Source organism: Paramisgurnus dabryanus, chromosome 16 (genome assembly GCF_030506205.2).
Source record: "Paramisgurnus dabryanus chromosome 16, PD_genome_1.1, whole genome shotgun sequence".
NCBI classification, from domain to species: domain Eukaryota; kingdom Metazoa; phylum Chordata; class Actinopteri; order Cypriniformes; family Cobitidae; genus Paramisgurnus; species Paramisgurnus dabryanus.
In genome coordinates, this window is record NC_133352.1 from 24239947 (window position 1) to 24259852 (window position 19906).

The 19906-nt window shown below is 38.8% G+C and overlaps 1 protein-coding gene across 8 annotated transcripts in view; it reads left to right on the forward strand.

Moving 5' to 3' along the window:
* The window catches only part of diaph2 (diaphanous-related formin 2), a 505065-nt gene that overhangs the window by 326356 nt on the left and 158803 nt on the right, over nucleotides 1–19906 (forward strand). For all 8 annotated transcript variants that reach the window (XM_065273074.2, XM_065273073.2, XM_065273078.2 and 5 more), the window contains one exon: nucleotides 11707–11836. In XM_065273074.2, the coding sequence (XP_065129146.2) occupies nucleotides 11707–11836 (130 nt within the window). The remainder of the gene's footprint in view (nucleotides 1–11706; nucleotides 11837–19906) is intronic.

The window sequence follows — 19906 nt, forward strand, 5'->3', positions numbered from 1 at the left end:
AGATTTTGTAAGTGTTGATGAAGGCCAAACCTTTACTTTGGTTCGTTAAAGAAAAAAGACTGAAAGTGCTTGATATTGCCATGCTTACCTTGGCAGCTTGTACATTGAATAAACGCCAGTGACGTATACTTGACAAAGAAACACTCACTGCTGTTCTCATTCCTATATGTTCGTAATGTCACTTCACTATTCTTCAGCTTGTTAAAGATTTTCCCATCACTGGTTGTCTTCTCACAGATCTGGCGTGGATGATGCGCTCACGGACAAATGAACTCCCTGAGCTACCTCGCACCCCGCCCCAAAACTGGCTTGCGCCAGAGGTGTAGCCTGAGGCTCTCTGATTTTCATTGTCATTCTTACTAAGCAAACTAGCTTCATGGCACACTCTGAGTTTTTAGATTAGTCTATTGGCTACTGTTCCAGTCTAGGCTTTCTGCCATTGGAAGACAAAATACGCCAGTCGCCGGCAGCATCTCGGTATCCTTTTCTTCTGCCATGCCCCTCAGCTGCTGTGTGCTGGAGTGTGTCTTTCCCATAGTTTCCCCGACTGAAAGAAAGCACAAATTACTGCTATGAGAATCTATGCGCAATCAATGCCTGTAAACTGAAGGTCCTTTGGCGAAATGTGTAATTGAGCAATCAGAGATGACAGTCCTTTAGGTGGTCTGAGATTTCTTGGTCCCCGTTGCCTCTCCATGTCTGTTATTAGCTAATTGTTCTTGAGGATTTATATCTTTCGGATGTCTCAACGGAGGTTGATTGTTATTCTGTACAACTCCTCAACATACTTGTATGAATATTGAAATGGGAGGATTGGGTAGGTTCAAATGCACTAACTAGACAGACCGCCTCTGTTACGCTAAAGGGCGATTTATAGTCGTGCGTAGGTGCTACGCCGTAGCTACGGCGTAGGCTATCCGTAGCCTGTGCGTAGCTCTGCGTAGCCTGACGCGCACCTCACAAAATTCCTAACAGCGCGTCGGCTCTACGCGGACCGCAAGCTCTGTGATTGGTCCACCAGAACCCCTCCCGTCAGGTAAAAAAACTGCGTCATAGGTATTTCCGGTTGAGACGGTGAAAACAAAGATGAGCCAAGTTGAGGAGTGATTTAACTCAAACTGCAACATAAGTCGCTGTTTATTTACTTCCATCATTGCTGGTCTTCTTAAATTATACACAACAAGTTGCTATTTCTTCTTCGTTTGTGGGTTAACTTGCTTAGCTTCTTCTTTTCTGACGACTTCTGCTGCTACTGTGGTTACACGCGTGATTACTGCCAACCAGCGGTTTCGCGTGTGTTTGCACGTCGACGCGGACGGCGACGCACAAGTATAAATGAAAACCGACGCGGAACCTACGCCGTAGCTGCTACGCCGTAGGACCTACGCACGACTATAAATCGCCCTTTAATCTTTATCTCTTCTTTCAGAACGTGCTACCTTTAGATATACCGACCTTGTACCTTCATGGAAAATAAGCCAATTTTCCACATCAGCTATGACAGAGTCTTCACAAATATTTTTTTTGTAAATGTTGGCTGAATGCAAAATAAAGTATCGGTACAAATAGCCTGCTTAGCATTATTACGGCAAGGGTACAATTCAATTAGGAATGTAATGGCTTTTGCGCAATGAATATTTCTAAGTCTGTGACTCACCGTGCTTATCCTGACAACAGTGTGGGCAGTGGTTGTAAATGACGCTTTCAAATCATTCTAGTCTTGGCTTTCATGTTGTCGGCCCAGGTCCAGGCTCATATCAGAAATTGGTGGCCAAGAAGAGAAGGGTGCCCCTGATGACCCTGATGCTTGTTTACTGCTGTCATACTGTATATGCTGAGGTTGATCTTTCCTCTGCAGTGTATATGCAGCAAATCTAGGCTATCACAAAACAATAACCATATAACTCTTCCACCCCTTCTGTTCATCCTGATAGTGATAGACATCTGTCACGCGAGTTAGAGTTTGGGCAGGACCCCCAAGTGTTATTGTGTGGACCCCCCCCCCCCAACGGGGCAATTTTAGTGCTTAGATATTTTATTGTTCTTTCATGCTCAGGAGGTTTGATGTTTCCAGATGGTTCAACACAGTTTCATGGCAGTTCATAACTATTTTTACGAGAATGCTTATTCGTATGAATTCATATGATCTCATTAGTGCAATTTCGTATGATATGTTTTCGTTTAGGAGTGGGCCTTCATTATTGCTTTTTTAATTTATTTTATGCTTCACATCATGCGAATCAATACAAATTAGCCACCTTGTAAAACGGTTACAAGTTCCTGTGAGATCAGGCTGGATGTTTTATTTTAGGATCAACTTTGACTCTGATGTTTCTTACAAATGTGCTTAGGAAATATTTAAATCGATACAAATGAGACTTTAGTTGGTATGGGTATTTATAGACTTGACATATCTGAGCTCATTTAGTGACATCTCTTCAGAAATCTATTTTATACATCTATTGTTGAGGTGTCAGGGTTTTTTCTTAATGGAAATACCTGCAGGTGACAGAAAACATTACTATTAGCCGTCTATAAAATGTCATGGAGAAAGTGTTGAGATCTGTGATTTTTTTTATTACAGGCTGAATCATTGTCTCTGTGGGAAAGATGATCAGCAGAATCACAGAGGCATAAGAGTAGCAAAATGGAAGTGCCTTGACTGGAAAATTAGTGGAACATCATAACTTAAAGTAAATTAGATTATTCAATTTCAAACAAGATTACCAGAGAAACTGACATAACTAATGTGATACTATACACGCCTATGTATATCTACCTCACTTGATAAAGCTCTCTCTCTCTCTCTCTCTCTCTCTCTCTCTCTCTCTCTCTCTCTCTCTCTCTCTCTCTCTCTCTCTCTCTCTCTCTCTCTCTCTCTCTCTCTCTCTCTCTCTCTCTCTCTCATCTCTCTCTCTCTCTCTCTCTCTCTCTCTCAGTAGTGATTTACAGTAAATTACAGGGCTTTATACTAGAGGTCTTCTCGAGTCCAAAGAAATGTACCCGATCCGAAATGACGTGCAGAAATCTTTTTTTTTTTTTTTAAAGAAAGAGCCAACCCGAGACAAACCCGAGAAAATTAGACCCGAGTCCAACCCGAACCAGTGGCATTTTTTTAACCCGACTGGACCTGAATGTAAATGGGATCAACTTGTGCAGTCTGCATTCCAAGAAAAGGACTATACAGCACACACATAGTAAAAAAGGGTCGTCTTAGGTCCGGTCCGTTCTGCAAAAATACATTCATTTTAAGTAAGACCTCTACTTCATACAGTACCATCCACTTTTGTATTTTGCGAAATGTGGCTAAATATCTGTCTGCTTTTTGTTTCCATTAGGTCATAAGTTTGACCTGATTGTGTTATTACTGTAAGTTCAGAGTTCTGTTAGATAAGCAGATAATATAACTGTTAATTACCCAGGACCTCTTGATTTCACTTTCTAAAACCAGGAAATTTCCCTTACTCATCCTCCATTATATCAGCTTACTTCATTTTCAATAATAGGCTACTGTTATATACAGGGCTGGAAATGGGTGGAACGCAGGTGGACGGAGTCCGGGGAGTGAAACTTGAGAGGGAACGGGGTTCCACCTCTAACTAGTTAGTAGTTTTTTGAAGTGGAAAATGAATTAACTTAATAGCATTTAAACATGACTCTCCATTATGAGTTTTTTTTTATTACAACTATTATTTTGTAATGATGCATGACACTTCAAAGGCACTTTATGACTGATGTATTGGTTTCATTTTAGATTTTTCCTTAAAAAATTAAATATAAAAATTTTCAAACTCTACACTATTTTTCTCTAACCTGAGGACATATTTATTGCTTAATTATTAAAAGTATGTGACTTTATACTCAAGAAAACATACTTAGGAGGAAACATAAACATTTGTAATGTTATGTTATTGTAAACACATTTAATAAGTAATTTAAAATCCCCCCCTTCCACACTAGAGTCCCCCAGTGAATATCTGCCATTTCCAGCCCTTATTATATATCATTTATGAAGATAATATTAATGCTTTACTAATTTAAGTACTTCAAATTATTTTTCCTATTTATTTACATGCTTTATTGTTATGCGTCTCTCTTACATTAAAAAAGCCACTAAAAAGCCACTCATTTTGTATACATTTAATCAGGTACTTTTTATTTCATCTCATTCTCTCAGCATCGTGCTTATGTTACTTGGCAGATTAAAACCAACCTGCACACTGACGGCATTCTCTAATGACAGTTTGGGGCATAATAATAAACAAATTAAAATTTGAAATGCATGAAATTAAATTGTGATTACCCAATGTGAGCAGATGATTGATCCCCATCTAATGAAAGTGTGAGCGAGTGGTATTCACACACGTGTGAATGTGGAGTCTTGGCTGTGGGGTGTTTGAGGGGGAATGGACACAGTGCGGAGGGCCATGCTAATTACCTCTCTCAGCATGCATCAGTCTCCGGCAGCAGTGCAGTCGCTGTGGGAAATGATTACCGAACAAGTTGCCGGTGCATTGGCGTGCAGGCACCCTTAAACACACACACACACGCGCACACATACTTTCCCTCCTTAACCTCTTTATTCCCTTAACACTCCTCCCATCCACTAACTTACAAAGATTGATTTAATATGCCCCTGTCATTTATTCCTGTTTTTGTCACACACACAAAACAGAGTACAGTGGTTTATCAATTGAAGAACTTCCTCTGACATGTTTGTCTTGTAAGTGAGCAATTTTTATTAGACTCTTACCAAAAAACTGGTATTACTAAATTTAAGCGACAGATGACAGAACAAAATGGCGGATATCGGATTTTGGGTAAAATAAAGAATTGACTTTTTAATACTGACCAGCTACAATACTGATTTTGGCAGTTACTATAAAAAAAAGGCATTTATCACGTTTTGGAACTAAACTCTTCATATAATTTGCTTGTTATAATCCATAGCAACCTTTACTTCACCACTAAAAGCAGAATAGTCATTGTCCATAGCAACAAGTGTTATTAAAATTTCAGTAGCATCGCATTAGTTTCCCCTGAGGGCAAAAGGTCCAACTACAGTCAATAAATATCTTTTATATATAACATTTAAATATGCAAATATTTTTATGTGCAAAAAGATTTAACATCGATTATGCATTGACCGCTTTCCTCCAGGTGGATTTTGAGGACATTATTGGAGTTCTCATGAACATCATTTGGGCTCTTGCTATTACTGTACATTTCCATCTGAAATGAGACCAATATAATGTTCCTCTCATGTCCGCGGTCTCGTATTTTGTGACAGTCATTACATATTCAACCTCATTTGGTATTCCCTTCACTGGCAATTAGGCTGATGTGATTAGTACCGAAAGTCTGGCAATAATAACTGCCACTTAAATCTTTCGACATCACTGGAGGACTGTCATATTCCACGGAGTTATAAGGTGCAAAACAGCTTTTATTATATTGGAGCAATGAGCATCAGAGAGTTGAGGAACAGTAATACTGTCTAATGACCGAGTTATAAATAACTAATACAATTCCAACAGTTTGCTCTGAAAGAAGCTACAGTACAGTACTGTTTTCATACTTGTACACAGTAGCATCTAATATAATTTAGGGATGGACCGATAAATTGGCCGATGATGCTTGCTATGCTTCTCAATGAACTACGATGAAATGCAGCTACATCCAAAACCCAGAGGGCGTTTTCGTGCAGAAACTCAATATGGGCTGCAGAAGAAGAACCATTACACGCAGTTCCAGGAAATGGCTTCTGGGTTTTTCATGATAGTAAGAATATGTATAATGATTATGCTTGACAAGTGTTGCTTTTTCAAATGCATCTTATAAATGACTCAAACGAACAGTGATTTCAGATCGATAAGGACTTACTGATCAAAAGCCATAGTACTTGAAATAGCTGTGCATAATATCGGCTGTGGGATTCAGAATAGTTATCTGCCAGGTGTTATTAGTGTATATTGGCATTTATCGCTAAAAGCTTTATTTGTTGATGTTATGTAGGAAAATGTACCTACAGTTATTTACTGTACATGACATGAGACATTTTAGAGTTTTACTTTAAGGGCTAGATTTACTAAACAGAATTGCATATGTGGTCTTGACACTAGCATGCTATTAAAAATACAAGAACATCAATGTCTTCTTTTCAGCCTTATCAATATGAACCAGAGAGTAAGATAAATGGTGAACAATACGGTAGCACTTTATTTTACAGCACGTGTACTTACCTTGTAAATGTATGGTAAATATATGTTACTTACAGACAGATGTGTGGTACTTACTTTTTGAGTATCTACATGGTAATTAAATGGTATCATTACTATACTTACTTACCAGTGGTACATACTTAGTAGTTATTATGTACCTCTACATAAGTACTGGTAAACCAGATACATCCTTACAGTGTAGGTGTACCGTAACTTTCAAGAAACACTACTGTACTTACAAATGACTGTAAAATATAAGTATTTAGTACTTACAGGCAAGTGTGGGCTAATGACAGGTTATATAGGATATACTATGCTATATCTTAGGTGGTAGGTCCTGTGTAATAACTGTGTAAAATTCAACACTTTATTTTACAGCCCTGTTTTCATGCCATTACTAAGGACTCATTTGGGAATGTACCCAGTAGTTATGGTATTCAGTGCTTGGGTTTAAAGGGTACAATAAAGGACAAAAATACTGAGTACAAAAATGGCACATCAGTAGTGTTTGTTATTAGTTACTGTATCATATATGTACACTATAAGGACCTTTTATTAACTTTTACTTGCCTGCATGTACCACACACATACAATGTATATACAATTTGTAAGTACACTAGTGTTTGTTATTAGTTATCATATACGTACACTATAAGTACCTGTCATTAGCTTACACTGGCCTGTAAGTACTACACACTTACCGTGTATATTCAATTTCCAAGTACACTAGTGTTTGTTATTAGTTATCGTATATGTACTTTATAAGTGCCTGTATAAATAAATAAATACTTATATTTTACATTCATTTGTAAGTACAGTAGTGTTTCTTATTAGTTACAATATATCTACACTATAACTATATCTGGTAAAACCAAGTACTTATTTAGAGTTACATAATAACTACCAAGTATGTACCACTGGTAAATAAAGTAATTATAGCATTTAATTTCCATGTATATACTCAAAGTAAGTACCAGACATTTGCCTGTAAGTACAACATATTTACCAGTACACGACACGTACTGTAAAATAAAGTGCTTCCACTATGGTAGCGACTGTAGTATTTTCCTTTATAAACTAGTAATATTTCTCAACAACTATTTCACGTGCACTACTGTACGCAAAACATAATTGTGGCCTTCACAGCTTAAAACGAGCATTAAATGTTGGAATTGGAAGTAATGACAGTATTGAATGTGTTTCTGTCAATGGATTTTAGCAGTAGAAGGCAAATATAAGTCTTCATAATCGAGGTACCCTTTTAATACTGGTGTCCTCTAAATTTTGCATCTGGAAGAGAAACTCCTGCAAAAATGTAAGGTCAGTCGTAAAAGCAACCGTGTCCACGCTTTTTCAGCGCTAATTTTAAACTGCATGTCTTCCTGACAGTAATTTATTACAGCAAAAGAGGCATTTGCGTTACCACAAGCTCCTAGTAAATCTGCCCTAAGTTTCACAATTTTTGGTGTGAAATCTGGTTGATGAGCTCTTTATGTGGGTGCTTGAGAGATCCAATCTTTTAAAAATGGTAATACAAATATTCTTGCGATTTTAACTTTAGCTGACAGTGCCATCAATCCTCATTTAAATGTGTTAAAACTTCAGATGGGTGGTGTTAAAAGAGTAAAACAAAAAGTGATTTTGTGCAGATGGTTTTTAATTAAACTTAATTTGTAAGTAAAGATGCTGTTTATTTTTTCTCCTTCTGCTTATTGAAATAGAACAAAAAATTTAATAAAAACAAAAATACAAATTTATTCCTATACAATATTTTTTTTAGCTTGTTGTTATTGTAACATCCTAAGGACCTAAGGAGTGTGACATCACATAGAGTATATAGCAGCTTGAAACCGAATTCATGTACAATAAATTTTTAAGAGTGAAGGGAAAATAGAATTTAAAGAAAATACTAAAAGGTACAAAGTTAGTCATGTGAGTGCAAGTTTGAGGGAAGTGTTTTTTAACGTTTTATGTTTTTTACTCTCTTAAAAGACATTAACTGTGTTAAGCTTGTGTTTTTTGTGATAGCTGTGGAAATCAGAGAAGGCAGGCATGCAGGACGCGTGCTGAGGTCGACAGCGTCGGATGGCAAAGCCTTTAAAGTGTATTATCTCTCCGCCTGCTCAGTCGCTGTTCTGCGCGTTAGCGGCTCAGTGCTGGCTGATTGGTAAACACCCCGTGGCTGAGCGGGTGCAAAACTTAATTCTGTTTAAATAAAGAAAACAACATTAGGATTCTGAAGCAGCGTCTGAGTTACAAGAGCGACTGGCCTTGTTTTGATATACGCACTGGAGCGTTCGCGATTACTTCCACATTAACCATTCTGTGCGTTTTTAATTCGTATAGAGGAGAAGACGGCGGTGGATCAAACTATAGATCATTTTCAGAGGCAGTGACTTAAAATTCAACTCTGAATACGCACACATGGCTGGTCAAAGCAGTGTGCACAAACCTTTCCCCCGGAAACCGAAGCAAACGTTTCGTTTTTTTCGAACAGCGTGTGAGCCAGGTGTGGGTTTTGTCTTGGTTAAAGTGAAATGAAAGACCTGCGTTTATTTGCTTATATTTATTCCCCTCTTCTGTTTTTGTTTCCATCCTTGTAAACCGATATGGATTTCAGACAGCCAGCTGCGTAGACGAAAAGGGTCATTCTGGAAGAAAATAAACCAGCATTTAGGAAATGGTTTCTTTTCATTTGTTTTCCTTTTCTCATTTTTAGCACCGTGACTTTATAAGGTGCTGTGTGTGTTGTATTATATTGGAGATTTCAGTTGAAGCATGTCTCTGTGTCTGCTCTCATTTATTGCCAATCTCTCAGGGAGAAATTGGAAGTGATTTATCTAATGGATGCTGGAACACAGTGGCATTGTCAAATGAAAACACTCCATGGGAAATTCTCATAATAATTCACGGAATTATTCGCCGGACTGTTTGCTAGGGCTCCTCTGGTGTGGCCGATCAGGCTGCGGAAAAGTGTGCAATCGCGTTCTCTGATAAATAGATAAATACCACTAAACGGGCTGTAAAGCAAGAGCCTGAATTATGCTTTCCTAATGGACTAATCAATTTTGACTCCTCTAGTCTGAGCTCACAGCAATTCATCCTACCTGGGAACAATTGCTTTATAATCTCAGGAAGGCTTTCTCACTTTGAAAGGATACAAAGGACTTGCAGAGCTAAAAGCTTTATTGATCTCAAAGACCCCTTTGAATAGGTAATTATATGTCACAATGTGCTTAGATTAATATATTGCCTTTGTTTGCATCTCGAAATGATAAATGAATCTTTCAGTGTGCATATCATTTATGTAATCCTAGATCATTAGGGAGGATGACCGCGTACGCGGGATAGGCCGTAATGGAATGCAGCGGGGGAGAGAGTCTCCTGTCATCTGTTCGGCAGGCGAGGTTTATCTCATCTTTGCTTGTTATTAAATGAAACATCAGCATCCCACAGCTGGCCAGTGCAGGCTTCTGTCAGGTTTGGGAGATTGTCAGGTGTTGGGGTCTATAGGTCTACAGATGTTTTTAGCATTTCATAATGTATTCCTATTATTATTAAAGCTTGCTTACATAGGTGTGGTGATGGCGCAGTGGATAAGACACACGCCATTGGTGTGAGAGACCCGGGTTCGAATCCACTGTGATACACCATTGTGTCCCTGAGCAAGACACTTAACCCCTAGTTGCTCCAGAGGCGTGCAACCTCTGACATATATAGCAATTGTAAGTTGATTTGAATAAAAACGTCAGCTAAATGAATAAGTAAGTACATCTTTTTTACCTGACCTGAACCTTAGGTGTGATACATTAGTAGACAGCTATACATTAGATTGCAAAGTGAGCTTTGTGTTGCCATTTTTTTTTTAAATAACAGCAAGGAAATTGCTGTTTTCCATAATGCCACCTATTTAATAATCACTCGTGTGATTGATGTTATAGTAATGACGGATGTTTGTTTCTTGTTTAATTTTATATAACATTTTGGTCCAATGCTTCCGTCTCATTTGTTTAGGAAAAATGCGCTCATCACAATTTATGAAGAGAGAAAACGCATGCGACCGCATCCGTTCATTAATTCACCATTGTACCTGCCACATACATCTAGAAGAAACCAATTTCTCACCGCTGTATCCACAGAGACATTTTGGAAGAGAAAATCTATGGGAGACATTTCGTGTAGCGGGGAAGTGTGCCAGCTGTCGTGGGTTTGCCATCAGTTTGTGTAAAGGTTAATATCACATCTGCTGTGCAGTCCAGCTTGAGGATTCATTCTGCCGTCCTCGGCTCTGCTGCGGGACTCAACGGCCATCTTCGCTGTGAAAGCAGCCGTCCTGGAGTCCAGGCTTGACAGCAAACAATCTGTTTGAGTCTGAGAGGTTGAAGAGGTCACCCAGCCCCAGTGCACTGCTTAATGTGGGCCTGCAGCCGTGGCCCTCCAAATAGAGTGGAGAGCGAAAGGGAGATGGTGCTCCATAAATGTTTAGTTTATCATATCTGCAGTAGATTTGCGTCACAGAGGGAACTTAGCCCTTTATGGGGGTGTTTCGTGAAATCGGTCCAACTTTCAGATGTTTTTTCATGGGAATTGGTTGCTTTTGAAAAGGTGGGTTAAATATAGAACTCACATGTTTTTCATTTTATACTCTTAATGTCAATGTAAAGGCTTACATTTGGTGTGCTGCAGTTTTATTGCATTTAACTTGATTAATGTGGATTGGGTTAATGGTCCAGTTTATCTGATCTTTGTTATGGATTGGTGTTAACTTGAAATTCAGGCATTTTATTACGGTTACTACACCGGCCCATAGCAAGAGCTAGAGCTGTGTATTGATCTAAATATTTCATTTCTTCCATGTCACCTTAATCTTGTACAAAGAACGGTTGTGGTTAGGGGGAAAGCTCTTTTAAAATTAAATGTGGTAAATAAGTAAACGGGAAAATATTCCTTCGTGCACTCTGCTCCAGCCAATTTCAGCTTTATTGACACACCTATTTGTCAAATTCCTGTGCAAACACCTTTAAGTGCTGTGTTGACACATCAATATATGATGCGATCCTCTGTAGGTTTAGCCGAACACATGTTTCTTGGTGGGTTTGAGATTCCTTTCACTAAATATAAAACATATAAAAAGGTGCAAAATCGTCTGTTTATTTGTCTGTGTGTTCCTGTATAGCTCAGTGGTAGAGCATTGCAATAGTAGTGCAAAAGGTCATGCAATTGAACCCACAGAAAAACACATATTGATAAAAAATGGATACTTTGTAATGCACTGTAAGCATAAATGCATAAATGTCTAACTTTTCAATATTCGTCTGGTGTGATATTTTGTATTTAGTTTTATGCTGAATACATTTACGTAGACATCTAAATTTAACATGTACTCTCTTGAGTATCGTCATTTACACTATCAATTCAACGCTGTCAGTGATTCACACTTGCACATCTCACGTCTCACTGTCATGTCTCAATTTTTGCTTAACAGCTTCGTGACACAAAGTCAACAGACCAGAATACCACTCTTCTGCACTTCCTGGCTGAAAAGTGTGAAGAGAAATATCCTGGGATTCTTAAGTTCCCAGATGAGCTTGAACATGTGGACAGCGCCAGCAAGGGTAAGCCAACTCCTTATTATGAAGTCAATCACGTGGCAGTACTTTTATGTATCAGCCTGTTAGAATGATAGATGTGTCAGTTTTTGGTAAACACAATAGCATTACATTATAATTAACTGCTTTAGTCTGAATTAGTACACATAGAATTTCACTTCAAAATTTTAGATGTTGTTATTTGATATGCGCTGTTTAATACTTGTAGGGGTGCGCGGGGCACAAACTAACGCGGGGTTTTATTGTAATACGAACCGTTTAAATTGTTGCACAGGTTTGATTTGTTTTTCCTGTATTTTTTCACACTGCCAAAAGACGATCTTCCGCAAATTCCCGCAAGTTTTGATTTCATTTGAACTATAATAATAATTTTTTTTGCATTGTTTGTGATGTTATTATTGCCAGTTTGAGAGAGTTAGTGATAATGGTGTGATGATGTGTTGTTTTAGGTAAGATAAAATGCTTTGTTTAACCAATAAGTTTTTCCTTTAATTGTCTTCCTTTTCATAAGATGTTATCGCTTTTAATCAAACAGAATTCCCGTAATGTGAGGACATTATAACCTCCGATCTGATGATATCAGTTATGTTCTTCAGAGGAATGTGGAACCTCTTTTAACTTTGACCTTGGGATATTTACCCACGATTTCACCTTATACCGTACGCATCTAAATCACACTGCTTTATGGTGTTCGGCAAATCTTTTATTGGCTTTCTCTGACGGCCATCTTTTAAGTCCTGAGCTTTGAGGCTTTTTATGGCTGGAATTAGATGAAGTAATGTTACAAGGATCAACCCAGGAGACTGAACACAATTGGCCCCACAGACTATAATTAGAGCTTTCGCAAAGAACGAAATAAAACTGTTTAATGGCCAAGGAGCCTTTCCTGATCCTTTGCAATGTGTAAATCGAGCCGTTTCGACTTCTGCGAATAGACGGGAGTTTCATTAGAACGGTGTAGAGCAGTTTTGAGGGTTGATGAAGAAGCTATAATGAAGCACAGGGGGCCCATATGCTCCTCAGTATGGTCGACAGGAAAGGTTAAGAGTCCAAATGGAGGAAGCGGCTTAGCAGGAGATGGTGGCGAAGTCTCGCGCAGCCGTTTTGATGTCGTGGAATAAATTCTTATTACGGCTTTAAGTGATTAAGAGCTTTAGTGCCTCCCACTATGCTGAGAGAGATTTCGACAAATTTAAATATCTGGTTTCTTAACTCCCATTCGTTTTGAACAGATTTGGAAACGAAGACTGCCAGTAAATGCAATAATCTTCTGTATTATAGTCACATGAAATGTCTGGCTCTGTGTGTGTCTGTCTGAGAACAAAATACAGGCGGGCGTATCCTGGCAGTGGCATAATTTCTCCTGTCAATAAACTAATTTGTCTTTAATTTCATTTGGAAATGTTTGGTTGAAGCCCTTGAGGTTTATTTGCTTTGTTAGTTACCTAATTGGTTATCTAATCTAATATAACAAATTCAGTGAATGATGCGGTCATTGAATAGAGTATACAGCGTTATCTGTGCTGGATGACTTGACAGCTTGAACCGAATGCTTTAAAGAGAGCAAGTTCTGAGCTAATCAGGTGGCCTTTATCTAATTTAGAATGACAGATAAGCATTCCTGGGTCTGATTTGGTTCATTACGGTGAATACCACATTAAGACAGTGTCAGGTTTATAATAATACAGGAAAAAATGCCATCTCTGGCATATGGCAAATACTCTTTTTCTATCATCAGGGTGCCTCATCTGGTTCTTTAAATAATAATGTATACATATCACATATATTAAATGATTACTGTTAAATGTATTTGGATAAACTAAAATAAATAGCTTCAGACTGTTATGTCAATTCCAGCTTAAATGCTTTTTATTTATCCTAGCAACGGTAGGCTTCAATGTATAGAAATAGTTTAGTTTTTGTAAAACACATTTATCAGGCCTTACCTGACTATTTCAGAAACATACAGTACAGTATGTAATGCAAACATATCTCACACCAGGTTAAGTGCTGAAGCACTTACTCTATGAGTGAATAATTCAGCTCTTGGTAATGATCTTTCAAAGACCTTTCTGTTCATGTCAGAAAGGTGAAAGAACATGAATATGTTTCTTTTTAACATAGCAGCACAGCTCGTCTTATACCCGAGCACCGTTTAGGCACCATCTCTTTTGTTCAATAATTCCTGGTAGCTTTCCAATCCTAAGTTCTTAAGTTTTCTTCTCCGCCCCCTGCACTGCTCAAAGCTAACCTTTCGGCTTGTTGTCTCTATGTTTTATCTCTTACTCCCTCAGCATTTCTCTTTCCTATCTGCAAAGTACATTCTGGTCTCTTAAGAATGATATTTCCTCCACTTTTACCCTGTCTCTCCCCATCAAAGCGGCTTTTTTAGGCCAATGGAGTTGCACAGCAGAACGCAGGAGCACTGGTGCACTGCAAACTTTATCCTGCCCCACCATGCCTTCACTCACAGGGGCACATGACTGTATACCCAGCTGATCTCTGCTCTTTGAGCTCCGATCAGTCACCAAAATCATGCACATGCCTCTCCTAGTGCATATCACATATAGTATTTTCTTGCAGGAATTAGGGGATTTCTTTCTTTTAAATCAATTCCACTTTCATAAGACAAAAATCAAGATAATTTACTCACCCCATGTCATCCAAAATGTTTGTCTTTTTTGTTCAGTCGAGAAGAAATAGTTTTTTGAGGAAAACATTTTTGGATTTTTTCTCAATTTAATAGATTTTTTTTGGACCTTAACAGTTTTAGTGCAGTTTAAAGTTGCCATTGCAACGCAGCTTCAAAGGGCTGTAAACGATCCCAAGCAAGGCATAATCCTGGATTCACACCAAACGCTGTAGAGGCGGAAAAAACGCTCTATTCGCACGTAGTTGGACGCTTCAACATTTTGAGTTTACTCATTCGCGTGTGAAATTCTAGCCATTCAAGACATTCACATGGAAATTTGCGTAATAGGAGGGGCTTCTGTTACTCAACTCGCTTCCTGTAATCACATCACTACTAGAGCAAGCTTCTGATTGGTCAACACTGTGAGATTTTTTGCCAAAGTTCAGGTTTTTCAACTCGCGCATTTCTTGTGGCAATGCTCAATTCGTGCATCAATTTGCATCATTTACGCAAACTAGACGCGCAAATGATTTGCACCGTGAGACTTAACATTGAAATCACTCGTGCTTGACCCCTCTACCGTGGCTGGTGTGAATGCAGCATAAGGGTCTTATATAGCAAAACGGTTATTTTCGGTAAGAAAAATAAAAAATGTGCACTTTTAAACCACAACTTGCAATAGCAGTGTTAAGCCCCAGCGAGACCTTAAAAAATCCATAATAATGTTGAAAGGTCACGCGTTACATATGTGAAACGCACACATGCAGAACATTTTAAACAAAAAACTGACATGAAGACATTAATGAGTATCATTCCACATACAACAATGTTGAAACAGTACCCTTTCTTCACACTTGTAGGAACTGGAGCGGTAGTTTCAAATTCGAAAAGATTTGTGCCTGGTTGCCAAACCTCTCTGGACATTTGCGGAATACCATATCGTCTTTAGAATACCAAAACATTTTAACCACTTGCCAGACCAATAAATGCATACAGACTGGAAGTTCAGTTCAGGTGCGTAACCGCGACAACACATGTGCGGCTGATAAAACCGTATATATAATGTTTTGTACAATAAGTGCACAAAATTGCCCAGAAACATAACTTACAAAAACAAATTTAGTTTTTACGTTATGTTTAAGTTGCAGGATGCCCGGCATAACAAGTGAGAGTTCTCTCAGCTGGCCCAAAACTCTCCCGCTGGCCGTGGTCCAGGGGGTCATACTTGTTTTGAGCCCTTGTGATATTTTGCAGTCTAACCTCAACTTGAATCACATTACAAAATACTGCACACAAGCCTAATTGTCTTGCATTATACCAGTGTGCCCTGAATACCGTATTGACGAAATTAAACTGAAAATCAGTCAATGATGATTTCATCATTTTGTATATCCCTAAAGCTGAGTCACAGTTTGGCATTTGCTTGAATGGTGGTTCGCAGAGATGTTTACCTCGAGTGCTTTCAATCATCTGGTATTTTTTTTCTGCTTTCTTTTACTGTTTATTGCTATATAATCCATCCATTGCTCATATGGTGCTGTAGGAAGCAATTTTGATGCCAGATTGATGATTTTACTTGACATTTTCCCTCAACGTAATCATAATGGAAACCATCAATGCCTACAGTGCAACATAAGAGGTTTTGTTATTAATGCGTTAAATATTTGATTTTCTCCACCAACGTAATCCAGATATATAGCATTTGGCTTAAATAAATCGTTCCGGATAGGAAATATGTTCTAGCCATCCCATGTCAAACTAACCACTGCTTCCTGACACACATGATTGCATCCCTTAATACCTCTGTGCCAGCCGGCCTGTAAAAAATACTTTGTCCAGGTAAAGGTGAGGAGTCCTATCTCTCTTCAGGCTAAGTTTCCCTCTGGGCAGTGAAGCTCTCCACTTTCTTGTCTCATCCATTACCATCCACCTCCATCAAGGGCGGTGCTAATTAGAATGTGTTTTGATAATCCTGGGAGGGTATGCAGAAATGTGCTGAGTCTCAAGGAAGAGCTGGGACATGGGGAGCAACCATGAAATCAGAGTGGCATTGTACTTTCTCCTTTACTTATTCATGAACTTTCGTTCCTCCTGGACTGCTCTGTTACACATCCCTGATGCAGTGGTTGGATACTTGGATCTGCGCGACCTGTTATAAGAAACATCACACATCTGCAGATGCTTCAGAAATCATGGCTTTAAAAGGGACATCTTTAATCGGGGTTAAAGATAACTGTTGTGGCTCACTAAAGCCTGATTTATACTTAAGCGTCGGACATACACCACAACGCCTAAGCCGTAGGCTGTTTTCATTTATACAGTACTTCTTCATTGTTGTCCGCATCACCATGCAGACTGCTAGTAGATAGTGTCGACAAGCATGTTACTCAGGCCCGGATTAACACAGTGAAGTGTCCCAGAGTGACCAAATTTCAAGTGCCCCCCCAAAAAAATTATACATTATATATAAATATTAAATCCACGCCAGCGCGTCTCCTCGCAATTCTGAGTGAGATGTGTTGACTTTACCCTGGCTGCGTAGACCCATCGGTACAATCAACTGAATGCATGGTCACATAAAACTACACAGCAAAATCACCAGTGTTAAATGTACACTCCTGGTGTACATATGGGTTCCACCAGGTCTGGTGGTACCCATATAAACACCAGCAGTGTAGATTTAACACTGGTAATTTTGCTGTGTATATATGCGTCATGCAAATGAGCGTTTAAAACCCGATTTTTACATCGTGAGTACTTGTAAAAAAAAAAACATTTTGGCCACAGTCTGGAGCCCATGGTGCCCCCCATTGCCTGGTGCCCCAGGGCACTCGCCCAATCCCATCTATGAATAATCCAGTCCTGATGTTAATGGTGTAACCCACAGTGTCAAGGCTAAAGTAGAGGAAGAAGCAGCTTGTGCGTTGTTGGAAAAACATGGTGGCAAATAAACAGCAACTTTTTGTTTTTACCATCACAAGTAAATTAGTGTGTGATCGCAAAGATATATATTGCAGACCAATCTCAGTGCTTGCGGTCACCATAGAATTTATGCATTGTTACATTTTTGGGGAGGTCTGTGTCAGGGTAGGCCTACATGCGACCAGGCTATACACTTGATGCAGAAATATCCATTGGGCTTAAAGGTAGACCCCACTTTTTTGAAAATAGGCTCATTTTCCAGCTCACCCAGAGTTAAACATTTGATTTTTACCGTTTTGGAATCCATTCAGCTGATCTCCGGTCCGGTGATACCACACCTTAGCATAATCCATTGAATCTGATAAGACCATTAACATCGCGCATCCATAGTTACATCGTGTACTAAGACAACTTTTTATTTTCCGTCTGTCTTAGTTCACGATGTAACAACAGAAGAGTCAAGTTTTAAATAGGAAAATATTGAAACTCTTTGGTTATTTTTAGCGCAATGCTAGTGCTAATGGTCTAATCAGATTCAATGAATTATGCTAAGTGGTACCGCGAGATCCATAAATCAGCTGAATGGATTCCAAAACAGTAAAAATCAAATGTCTAACTCTAGGGGAGCTGGAAAATGAGCATATTTTCAAAAAAAGTGGAGTGTCCTTTAAAGCAACACTATGTAGTTTCCATGTAAAAATGACTTACAGCTCCCCCATGTGGTTGAAAAGCGCAACAGTGCCTGGTACCAGACACTCTTCTGCAGGCAGGGGGAGGGGCGGGGCTGTTTTTCCTACCCTCCACCGCCACTTTCAGAGTCTGCTTGTAGCAGCTAGGAGGCTGCTCATGTTGCAGCAACAGTACAATTTGTCCAGTTAAAAGTTGTTCTACCACTGAAATAATTTTAGAGACATTATTTAAAGGTAAACAAAACTACATAGTGTTGCTTTAAGGCAAATCATTTGTATTATTATTGATCAGTCTTAGTGTAAGATATTTTAACAAACAAATCAGACTTTGTTAAAAATATACAATTGGATGCTAACATTATTATGTTAAATATGATCAGTTTACTGGAGAGTTTCTAAAGCACACTTTGTAAAGTTGCCTTGAAACAACACATTTTGCAAAAATGTCATGCATATCTTATTGTGGCCTTGGTATTATGAATCACATTGTATCATGAAGTTCTTGCCAGTACACAGCCCTGACATATCTTTTCTACATTGTATATTTGTATCATACCAAGAGACTACAAAAATTAATCACACAAGTACATGACCTGCAAACCAAAAAGAAAAAAAAAAAATGAACCAATGTAATTATTCAGCTGGAGTCCTTCTGCATTCGATTTGTTTTCTTTGTAATGTGTCTGTGTCTTCTTTAGCAACTTTGTATGGCTGTAATTCATGGAGGGTGATGCTAGGACGCGTAGAGGAGGAGAAATTAAGGGAGTTGTGAGCCGCCACATGAATCAGCTACTGTTTCATATCGGTTGTTCTTCATCCCAGAATGAACTGGAGCACAGCGTTCATAAAGCATGTGCTTTGATTATTATGGCCAAGACCTTGTTTGTAAAGAGCAAGCTGTATGTCAACAGACAGTTCAGTATGCAAGAGTAATGCTTTAGAAGGACTTGAGAAAACCTGACCCAGCTCACCTTCACGTATTAAGCTTTTGTTGGTATTATCTTTTGAGTTTGTTGGCTGTTTTCAGTGGACAGGGTCAACTGAATACATCAGGATATTAAAGTTTTTCCTGTGTTGAGTTCTACCATTCCGCCGCTGTTTTATTCTTCAAATGGGAATTTGTTGTGTTTACTTCGTGTCTCCAGTTACCGCCACCATTTCTTCAAAGCTCGGCAGGCCGACATGCCGCTTCAGAACAATAGGAGGCAGACACTAGTTCACAAAACTTCGGCAGAGACAGCGGTTTGCTTCTCTGTGTGGCCATGGCTGATTAAAAACATGTTGTCTATAGTAGTCATGTTATTGTGTTAATGTGAGGTTATCAAAGTAGTATCCAATACGTCTGAGACCTAAACTGCTCAACTTTAATTATTTGAAAGCTTTTCGTGAAATCAAACAAGTGCTTTTTATAGGCCAAACAAATGAGTCATGATTTCAAGATCATCTGAAGGTCACATTCAACTGCACACATCTAAAGGGATGATTCACTTTCATCTATGAAATACAATACCAGTTATTTATAGACGGATGTCCATGCTGCTCTTCAGTAGGTTGAAAGTAGTGACTAGCATTTTCAAAGCAAGATTTTTCGGTTAATAGTTTCAATCTGTTTAGTGATACATATGGGATCATTTTTATGATGCCTTTCGAGTACTTTGACTATTTTTGTCCTGTCTGGTCACAGTCCACTTTCATTGTATGAACCATAGACTGTAAAAAAAGATTGACGACGCCCGTTCGCTCTCTTCCATTGTTGAAAAGTGAATCCGCCAGTGTCGCTGATACAGCGCTGACATCGTGAGTCTTGAGTCTGCGCAGTAGCGATTTCGGGAC